This window comes from Fragaria vesca, linkage group LG6 (assembly GCF_000184155.1).
Source record: "Fragaria vesca subsp. vesca linkage group LG6, FraVesHawaii_1.0, whole genome shotgun sequence".
Classification (NCBI taxonomy): Eukaryota; Viridiplantae; Streptophyta; class Magnoliopsida; order Rosales; family Rosaceae; genus Fragaria; species Fragaria vesca.
Window position 1 is genome coordinate 20,373,675 of NC_020496.1, and position 10,029 is coordinate 20,383,703.

Genomic DNA, 10,029 nt, shown 5'->3' on the forward strand with positions numbered 1-10,029 from the left:
TACCAATCTATCAGTAGATATCAGTATTGCCGACTAGCATCAGGATCTAGTATTTATGCGTTCCTCTTCAACGAAGTAGTGGTGGATGTCCCAACCTCTACTCCCTCCCCCTCTGATGTGTGGTTTGCCAAGAATGAGCGAACAAAATGGTGTTCAGTTCAACTGCTAACAAACGCAGAATGACTTGGGAATCTTTACTGCTACAATCAAAATGTTGAGTACGATCAACGTTAAAGCAACTTCGAAAACAAAGTTGACTCTTGGGTAAATCACTCGAAATAACTGTGTTTAGACAAAATTCGAATTTAACCAAATGTCATGTAGTGGAATGCTCTAAAATTGCCTCTTTTAGACATCAAAGTACAGCTGGTAACGAATTGGAGATATTAGGAGCGCTTACAATTCTAAACCATAAATTTGAAGAAGGTTATAGTTTAACTCCATGTTTCGCTCCATCCCTCCCCATATGATGCAGTAGTGATGCTTCTAGAGCTGTTTCATTTGATCATTTGATTTTGATGTGGTAATTCTTGGTTTGCAAAGGCAGACTCCCACCTTTAACATTAGTCTTTTTTCGTATGAAAACAAAACTCGTACCCGAGTCCATGACCCGACCCGATAAAGCCGAATCCGAGTAAGGCTAGGCGGGAAAATTGATTTAACTGTCTGCCCCAGACTTTTGGGCGCCAATTCAAAATAATCGACAAATAAAAATGCGTGTAACCCAAAATTCCTAATTCCAGAATTCCACAAAATCACCTTCCTCTCGTTTCATTGATCCGATGCAATCGAAAATCAGTACCTTCTTCAAACCCTCATCTTCTTCTTCTTCTGTTTCACCCAAACCAGCAGACCCATCTCCCATTCTCCACGAAGACGACGAATTGAGCATCTGGGAAAAGAAGCAACACCAACAGTTGTCCACCTACAAGCGAAGAGCTCCAAACCCACAATGGTATTTGCGAAACCCACTTCTAATTTCACCTTAAATCATTATTTATCTACTTGGGTATTGGGTTTAATGTGGTTTTTACTGACCCTTTTTGTTATTTGTCCCCTTTCAATCTTCTCTTTTGTGTGTTAAAGGAGGGGGAGTGACTGCGGTAGGGATAGCCAATTGGCAAAGACACCCGTTTCAGATGTGGACTCTCCGAGGCCGGAATCGATGGCATTGGGAAAGACAGTGACCAAGAACAAGAAGAGAAGCTATGCTCAGTACCATTTAGACTTGGGTCAGTCTGATTTTCTTCTGCACACTTGTGCCGTTTGCGGGGTCATGTATGTCACTGGAGATCAAGAGGATGAGAAGGCTCACAAGGGATTTCACAATGACTACACCCGCGGAATACAATTTAAGGTGCAAATGCTATAGATTTTGTGTTTTTTTGGTTCATTTGGGTGCTTGTTATGTCAATTTGATGATTCAGTTTTGCAGGGTTGGTGCAATGAGAGGGTTGTTTATGAGCCTAAAGTTGGAGGTGGTCGGATTCTTTTGGTGTTGGACAGTGATCCTCCTGCTCAGAGGAACAAGGTTAACATTGTTTTTGTTGATCTAATGTGTACGATTGTGACAAAGGAAGCTCAACAATTAGCTTAATAGGACTACTATTTTATCGTGGCAGGTTGAGAAGGTTGTGACAATGATGGAGACTGAGCTTGGCAGTGGCTGGATTCTGCCCAAGTTGTTTAAGGTGACTGTGAATAGTTAATTGGTCTGTTAGAAACATGCTATATGAGTTTTTGTTACACCAAATGGCTTAAAGTTCTTGAAGTACCATTAATTTCTGCATTAGTTGTTGAAATTTGAACGTATTCAATAATTTTTCTGGAATGTGTATAAAACCAGTGGTGACCTGTAATTTTAAAGCAATGCTAATCGCTGTAGTTCCTTATATACTTTAGCTATCCTCAGCCAGGTCATTTGAGCTATGGTTTCTATTTTTTTTATTTTTTTTTGGCATATTATGCATTTATATTGTTGCAATATATAGTTGGTAAACCATCTTTTTTGACAAGTTTAGTAGAATGGGCATGGTTTTGTATCTGTTTTTCTCTGTATGACATGATTTAGTATTGTAGTAGATATCTTCTCCATCGCTACTTTATCGCCCACCTTTTGTTTGCAGGTGTATCTGTTTGTTTTGTCAGCAAGAATTGTAGGCTGTCTGGTTGCTGAACCTATAACAAAAGCACACAAAGTCCTATCGTCTGCAGTTGATGGAAGTTCAAATTCTGCTAGTGCAACAACAAATAAAACAAAGTTATTTTCTCTCCAGTTTGGGGAAATCAAATTTCAGAGGGAAGTCATTAGAAAAGCCCCTTCTGCTCCTGAACCATTGAATGAGTACTTCACGGGTGCTATCATTTGTGAAAAGGAAGCAGTACCCGCTGTCTGCGGCATTAGAGCCATTTGGGTCACTCCAGCTAACAGAAGAAAGCACATAGCCACCCACTTACTGGATGCCCTGAGGTAACTTAAACACTGAAGTTCTTGATCTTAATTCTCACATGTGTTCTTTTGGGGATGGAGTTCTTTTTATTTTTATTTTAGGATTCCCATAAATTGTATGATATCTCAAACTGAATAAGGTCCTTGGGAACTAGGATATATTATGTTTTTCTCTTCTGCGATACTGGTGGTATATGTGTCTATCTCTGCCGTTTACAACAGTAAGCTAAAAGATTGGTTTACTCTCTTAATGCATATTTCATTAGCATTTGGTTAGTCTCTTAATTCTTTTTCCATCACAGGAAAAATTTCTGCATGGGACTTGTCCTTGAGCACTCTCAGTTGGCATTCTCTCAACTAACATCGGCCGGAAACGCACTGGTATCAAATTATATTGGTGGTGGAAATTTCTTATTGTACAACACAAACAATGTGGCCTCATAAAACACAGAAATGGTTGTGCAGTCTGAGCTGAACTTATTTATTTTCTTTTCTGGGGAAGATCTACCCACACAGTCAAGATCCTACTACATATTGTAACAAAAACCTTTTAGACACATTTGTTAAGTGAAAAATGTTGAATGAAAAACGTGCTTCAATACACATTTGCTGCACACTTACTGCTACATGCTTATGTTATTGATGAATGACGATGAATTTGTTTGTGGAACAGCCCAAATGGTTCTTCTTCATTATGTTGTGACTGTTGTCTACTGGGTTACAATGTAACCTCATTAATCACCCTAATTTTGATGTACTCAACAAAGTGCGAAAACTTGATGTTCCACTAAAAGTGTTGAGATATCAATCCCACATCGGAAATATGAGACTTTGTTTGTGGGTTAATAAGAGTTTGGGTCACTCTATCTATTGTTAATTTGTTTTAGATGTGAACCCTACACTACTTTATCATATCATGATATTAGAGTGGGTTATTCACGTCCACGTGTAAAGCCCAAAAGCCACATGCACTCCATGTCACATAAAATGTTGTCCACGTGTATGAGACCTTGCATGTGGATTGATAAGGATTTGGGTCACTCCATCTATTGCCACGTACTCTTGTACTATATCTAACAATGTGTGGAATTTGCAGGCACTCTTCCTAAGCCTACCTCTTTTTCTAGTTTTAATGATTACCTGAAGAATATTTATTGGCAGATTTGGAAAGCTCCAAACAACCATATTTTTCGATCTGTCGACTTCTCTCCTGCTATTGTAGTCCATGTATCTTCCTCTATTGGTGCTGCCTACAGAGTCCATAACCCTACTCCTGCTAGAAGCTCAACATTCTTGACTTGATCAGGTGGCATCCCCCCTCTCTTTCTGGGTATGCCAAGCTTAATGTTGATGATTTAGTCTCCGCACTGCCTATGTTCATGTTGCCAAGTGTTTTGCTTTTGAAGGACTGTATTCGAGCTGCTCTATGGTTCGAGCAACATAATTTACCTTTCGTTGGAAGGGGATTCTGCTCTTGTGATCAACTGCATTTTGGGAAAGTGTGACTGTGAACCCCTTGGCGTCTAAAATCCCCGATCAGAGACATTATCCAAACTCCAGCTCGTAGTGAAGCTCATTTCCCGGCCGATGCTATTACTTCTTGTGGTCATATATAGCCTCTCCATGCCTAAGATTTGGCTCAACTTGCTGCCTTCTTCTTGTTTTCCAACTTGTCATTTAGATAATAGTTTAGGTCGCACATGAGGCGCTTCCTTCTAATTTCCTTTCTCTCCTAAATAAAACCAAGTTGATTAAAAAAATGCTAGTCTTATTAACACACCCGTTTATGTTATTAACACACCTTATCTATTTTCATATTTACACATTTCAATTTTATTTACAAACTTGCAACTTAAATTTATTTCATGATTGGTTCTCATTATAGATGAGGTGTGTTAATAACACAAAATGATGTGTTAATAACACTAACTTTAAAAAATAGCGCAATTTTTTTCTCACCTTTTATTGGAATCTAAAAAAAGTGGAAGACATATTTTTTTTCATCAGAAAAATAACTTAAATGCTACAAATAATTTTTTCATGACTCGTACTCGCAATCTTACTTATTAAGAGGGGACAATGTCACTAGATCCTAAATGAAGTGGGCAAGTAGAAGACATACTTCTCATTATTGTTACAAAAAAAAAAAATAATAATAATAATAAACCTCAAAATTTATGAGATATATATGGAAAGGAAAATAAAAGAAACAAAAAGAAGAAGAAAAAGAGAAGTCGATAGGGAATGAAATATCATAAATGAAATATCAGTTTTTGTTTAATAAGAAAAAAAAGACGTCATAAAAGAATAAAAATAAATCATGAAAGAGATTCCCATGGATTCTCGCTTGGAATCGATAGGAGTGGATTCTTTGACCTACTGTTTCTTCACTTCATCTTTTGTTAACTTGGCCATTCGTCTTGAAGAAGTTACCGGAAAATGAGATTTAAACGCTGAAGAAGTTACTTGCTCACCAAGAACTTTCTTGTGAGTTGGGAGCTGACACTAAATTACTCAGCTTGACTACCAAGATTCCCATAATTTCCCTATTTAGAGTCTTTTATATTTTTCATCAATTGGTCTTATAATGACCATAATAACCATGACGTACATAGGGAAAGACCTGACATATATATTTACAAGGGTTAATTAGGTATTTTCTTATTAAAGACGTAGACGAAAATAGAAACAAATAATGAGATGAGGCCAACCAAAATGAAAGTTTTTTTTTTTTTTTTTTTTTTAAGTTGCTTGGGCTCCAAGTTTTACACTGACCACATAGACGGCATGCGCTCTGGCAGATACGACCCCAAAGCCTGGCTTTTAATCCATTTATTCCATAAATACCCTACCGCCTTACCGAATTTACGATTCCAGACCTAAACCCCCACACCTCCAATATATAAACCCCCCTCCTTGACCCTCTTCAGCTCTCTCCCCACCTAAAACCATCAAATCGCTCTCTCTTTCTCTCCACCTCTCGACTTTGACGCAATCACGTTCTGACGTCATCACGCCGGCGATGATCGTGCCAGAGATGATGGAGGCCATCGGGGCCATCTCTTTCCCGGTGGTGTTCTGCGACGGCGAGAGCGAGTCGGAAATCGGAAACGTCGTGGTTTACCCGGCGATGGAGTTCAAGCGGTTCCAGGCGGTTCTGAGCCAGAAGATCGGAATCTCGCCGAACCAGTTTTCGGTGTTCATATCCTCGCCGGAGTCCCGCCGGCGAATCCCCGTCACGAGCAAGATCAACTTCAGCGTCATCTCTCGCGAGACCAACTGCTTCTTCATCGTCGTCCTGAAGCGGACCAAGCGCGAGCGTCGCCGGCAAAAAAACAGTCAGCACCACCTCGACTACAAAACGGCGTCGTATTACTCCCCCGGTCCAGTCATGGAGAACCCTCTTGAAAATGCCGTGTTCCTGAGGCGCGGCATGGAGATCAACTACGTCCGGTCGGGCATGCCTTTCGTGGGTCGGGTCGGGTGGGAGAAGCGGGTCAGGGAGTTGCAGATGGAAAAGGAGAGGTATTTGATGAGCATGGGCCTGGTAAGGGCTTCCGGGTTTGGGTTTGGCCAGAGCGGCGGCGGTAACGGTGGAGGAGGAGGTGGCGTGGTGGTGTGTGAGGAATGTTCCAGAGCTGAGGAGATAGGGACGGAGGTTGGGTTCCATTGGTGCGCTTACGATCCTGTTGTCACTATCCAGTTCAGGTCGCCCGCGGGTCCAATTTCCCGACCCACCACCCGTTAATAAAGGATCCGAATTGAGAAAGATCGGACCTTTTGGGGGTTCTTAATTTATGACACAGTTATGTGGAATTGTGAATACTATGCGGTGTGGTATACGGTAAGGAGTGTGTACCTTAATTTAGAGCAAGGGTACTCTTGTGGAGAAGGGTAACTAAACTACTCGACGGCATCGTTCAGGAGGTGGAAGTGTTGGTTTTTGGTGACCTGGTTCCTACCTGGGTCCTTTTGTCTGAGGCTTGCAAGTGAAGAATGGGCATGTAATGGGGAAGGTTGAACCAAACCAGTAGTGGAAAGAGTGTAGGGTCTTTTGAAGTTAGTTGGCCTCTTCTTATATATATGTAGGTTTGAATTAGTCTTTGAGATTGCTTGCTCTCAATGTGATTCCCCAAGCTGGAATTGAAACACTGTTGCTACCTGAAATGGAAAAAAAAAAAAAAACTTCTTTGCGTTTGCTTGGATGAGTTCCCATCCATCTATAATTAAGTAAATGTTAAAGCCAGGCTCTAGCCTTGATGACTTTGCTTGAGATCCTTTTCTCTAGCTTTACACATTTCACTTCATACTCATATGGCCTTGAAAGCTCTACATTTGGTTGGTTCTAAGTTTCTAACATATATATATATATATATATTTTTTTTTTAAGGATTTGAAACCTAGCCAAGCTGAGAGGCTCAGTCCTATGCCCGGTTTCAGTTATTTTATTGAAAAAAGAGAAACAAAAGAGTACATAAAAGGAGAGGGGGACATAAACCAAAACCCCTCCCGAAAAAAAATATGAACAACACAAAAACCTGTGATCTACTAAGGACAAAGGACAACGAAGAACAAAGTGTTTCTAACATTTGTCTCAAGAGCTTTCTTAAACACTAAGCGAAGTTAAAATTTAGAAATTCGAGCATATTATAAAATCATAAATGTCATGTAAATCTTTTAGACGTATCAAGAGATGCACAATACAGTCAAATTGTTTAAACTGATAACGTATGGTTTTACATTTAAATTTTAAACAAATATCGATCATTCAACGCGTAACTCTGAATAGATACTGATGAAAATATTTTAAACGTATCAATAAATGTGCTCCACAAAACAATCAAAATGTCTAAACCGATAACAATTGTCTTATATGTGAATTTAAATGGAAATATCGATCGTTTAACACGTGACTTTGAACTAACACTGATCATTCAACGTGTTAATTCTGAACGGACTGTTCGTTTTACACGTGAACTCTTTAAACTGTCATTAGCGATTATATTCGTGAGCTCTGAATCGTCCAAGTTCCTCCGAATTTCTATTCCAGAATCCGTTCACTTCGGAGGTCTATCCTTCATGACAAGAAAATGAGAGGAAAAAGTGACAAAAGGGATTGAAAACAAAAGAGGTGCAGCTTTAATAAGATGAGGCCAATATCACTATACCCTTTCCCCCTCATGACACTTCTCAGTCATATCAGGAAGTCATAGCAGTCTTAGTCTAGCAGATACTGATAGCTAGCAGCCTAGCATCCCTTGCTTCAATTTGGTGCCTGCAACTCCTGCAAACGTATCAGCCTTTTCTTTAGTACCCACCTCACACTCTCCCGCCTAAACCTGTTCTCCACCTCCCCTCAAACCCGCCGCCACGTGTCCCAAATTCCACTCGTCAAGCCGATATGCGCGAGTGGTTCCACTCTCTTACTCCCGAGAATACAACCGAGTAGAGCAGCGACGGGGCTATACGGCCAGAGTAGTGGAGGCACGACGAGCCTAGGAATACGGAGTGGCGCGTGCGGAGTGGTCACGGGTCGTGGAGCGAAAAGGCCCAAACAGACCTAAGGCCTTGTTTGGACCCACAATATCCTTTTTTTTGCCAAAATGAATTTCGCAGCAAATACTTCGAAACTCGCGTCCCTCTTTTCCTCATTGACTCGTAAATGAAATTTCCGAAAAAACTCGTATTCATTAAGAATCCAAACAGGCCCCTAGTAACTCTCTCTCTTATTTAAACAGGGAAGGAGAGGAACACACTCGCTCAGTTGTAAACGAAACTCAAAGAACCAAAAAAAAAAACATCCCGCTTTTCAGACCCCTTGAAATTCCCCTCGCATTTAAACCCAGCTTCGCTTTTCTGTGTTCTTTGTGTTTTCTGGGTCTCTGAGATTATTTCAGGCATGGCCGAGTTTCCAGACCATGCTCGACTGTGGCTTTCTTCTGATACTTTCTTCAACGACGTCGTCCCGTCTGAGTCTAACCTCCTCCAGAGTCGTTTTTCCTCCATGGACGACCTCGCTCATAGGCTTGCCGCTCTCACTTTGCTCAAACAACGTCGCGGTCTAGGCCTTCAGGTTAATCACTCTTTTAGGGTCTACATTACACGCGCCTGCACGCGCTGTTCTAGCATTTTGTGTAGGACTTTTGCATGACCAACTAATTAACATGGTTCGTCTTCGTCTTTTCAGCGGTTCAGACCGCCGGTTCCGACCGGTTATCTTGATTCTCAGTACTGCCGGAGTTATCTCTGCGGCTTCTGCAACGGGAGTGGAGCTCACCTTTCCGGGACTGAGCTCTCTCACCACTACCCGTTCCCGAACCCGGTTCCTCCTCAGGTAAATGTCTTTTGGTTCTTTTCAGAGCTTTTTGCTCCTTTCCAGCTTTATGAGTAAATGATGGTTTTGTTACAAAATCTGTATGATGAGATACCAATTTATTACAGGTTGGTGATGGTAGCTTTCTGGAAGCTAGAGCTAGGGGTTTGAGTATGCATCATAACCAAGCCCAAATCGGAAACCAAAACCGCCTTTTCCAGTTTCAGGGAAATGGGATTGCCCCAATGGGTGTTTTTGAGAGGGTTTCCGGTGGTACCGGTGTTTTCATTCCCAGGGTTTCCGCTTCCACCATAACCACCATGAGTCCTGAGGTCAAGAAGAAACCTGGTGAGTAGTTTCATAGCATTTGCAGGTTTTTGATTTTTGTTTGTTTTGGTTTTTCAACTTTTCTGTGTTTTTGGTAATGCCATTTATTTGGGTATTTGTCATTATATGAGTATATTTGTCAAGACATGTGAGGATGTTAATATGTACATTACTGTGTTTAAGGTATATTTTCAGATTTTGGTTGAGCGTTTAGGAGTAATTGCAGATTATTTCTGGGCTTATTTTACCACTGTTTTATCACTTTATGCAAAAAGTACCAAAATTTCTGCTTTTATTTTTCCATGGCTGTTTTAAACTTTTGGTAAAGTTGAAACTTCATAATTTGCTTTCCTAGTTCAGAAAGGTTGTTGAGTGTGGTGTTCATTTGCTCTTACAAGTACATCCTATATTAAATTCTTTGCAGAGATGAACCCAATATTTTATAGTTTTGGCTGGACTTCATTGATGTAGTCTCTGTTTTGGTATATGGACTGGTGGGATTGCTTCTCAATCTATTTCAACTCAACACTATTGTGTTAGCTAAGGTTGCATGAGTAACAATGAAATGTCCAATATAATCATTCCTTGAATATTGTTCCATTGTCGCGATAGTTGCTTTTAAAATCCAATCCTAGAAACAGTTTTAGAGCCAAACAAGCTATTAATTCTTTTGTTTTCAAATGGTTGTATGTCTTGGTCATTACTTGGGAATTGAGGTTGATTTTGAGAATTTGAAATGAATTTTATCCTGTAATTGTCATTGATCAATGGACAATGGTTAATTCTTTTTTTTGCAAATGGTTGTATGTCTTGGTCATTACTTGGGAATTGAGGTGATGTTGAGAATTTGAAATGAATTTTATCCTGTAATTGTCATTGATCAATGCACAATGGTTAACAATTATTCATGTCGGTATGCTAATTTTTCTGATGATGAGTA

General features: G+C 40.2%; 2 protein-coding genes across 2 annotated transcripts; both read left to right on the forward strand.

Annotated features, from left to right (window-relative positions):
• The first annotated feature begins 758 nt into the window (after positions 1-758).
• LOC101303351 (N-acetyltransferase ESCO2-like) lies at positions 759-2,893 on the forward strand. The gene is made up of 6 exons (XM_004305538.1): positions 759-955; positions 1,087-1,357; positions 1,436-1,531; positions 1,623-1,691; positions 2,127-2,470; positions 2,752-2,893. Exons 1-6 carry the CDS (start codon positions 783-785, stop codon positions 2,891-2,893), a joined length of 1,095 nt encoding a protein of 364 aa, XP_004305586.1. The 5' UTR covers positions 759-782.
• A 5,455-nt stretch (positions 2,894-8,348) lies between these two features.
• On the forward strand, positions 8,349-9,118 carry LOC101303634. The gene is made up of 3 exons (XM_004305539.1): positions 8,349-8,522; positions 8,637-8,783; positions 8,891-9,118. Exons 1-3 carry the CDS (start codon positions 8,349-8,351, stop codon positions 9,116-9,118), a joined length of 549 nt encoding a protein of 182 aa, XP_004305587.1.
• The last annotated feature ends 911 nt before the right edge of the window (positions 9,119-10,029 follow it).

Coding starts and splice junctions, on each gene's coding strand:
- LOC101303351 (XM_004305538.1), top strand. CDS start 783: ATGCAATCGAAAATCAGTACCTTCTTCAAACCCTCATCTTCTTCTTCT. Junction 1,358..1,435: donor CCCGCGGAATACAATTTAAG/GTGCAAATGCTA, acceptor TCAGTTTTGCAG/GGTTGGTGCAATGAGAGGGT. Junction 1,532..1,622: donor CTCCTGCTCAGAGGAACAAG/GTTAACATTGTT, acceptor TTATCGTGGCAG/GTTGAGAAGGTTGTGACAAT.
- LOC101303634 (XM_004305539.1), top strand. CDS start 8,349: ATGGCCGAGTTTCCAGACCATGCTCGACTGTGGCTTTCTTCTGATACT. Junction 8,523..8,636: donor GTCGCGGTCTAGGCCTTCAG/GTTAATCACTCT, acceptor TCGTCTTTTCAG/CGGTTCAGACCGCCGGTTCC. Junction 8,784..8,890: donor CGAACCCGGTTCCTCCTCAG/GTAAATGTCTTT, acceptor AATTTATTACAG/GTTGGTGATGGTAGCTTTCT.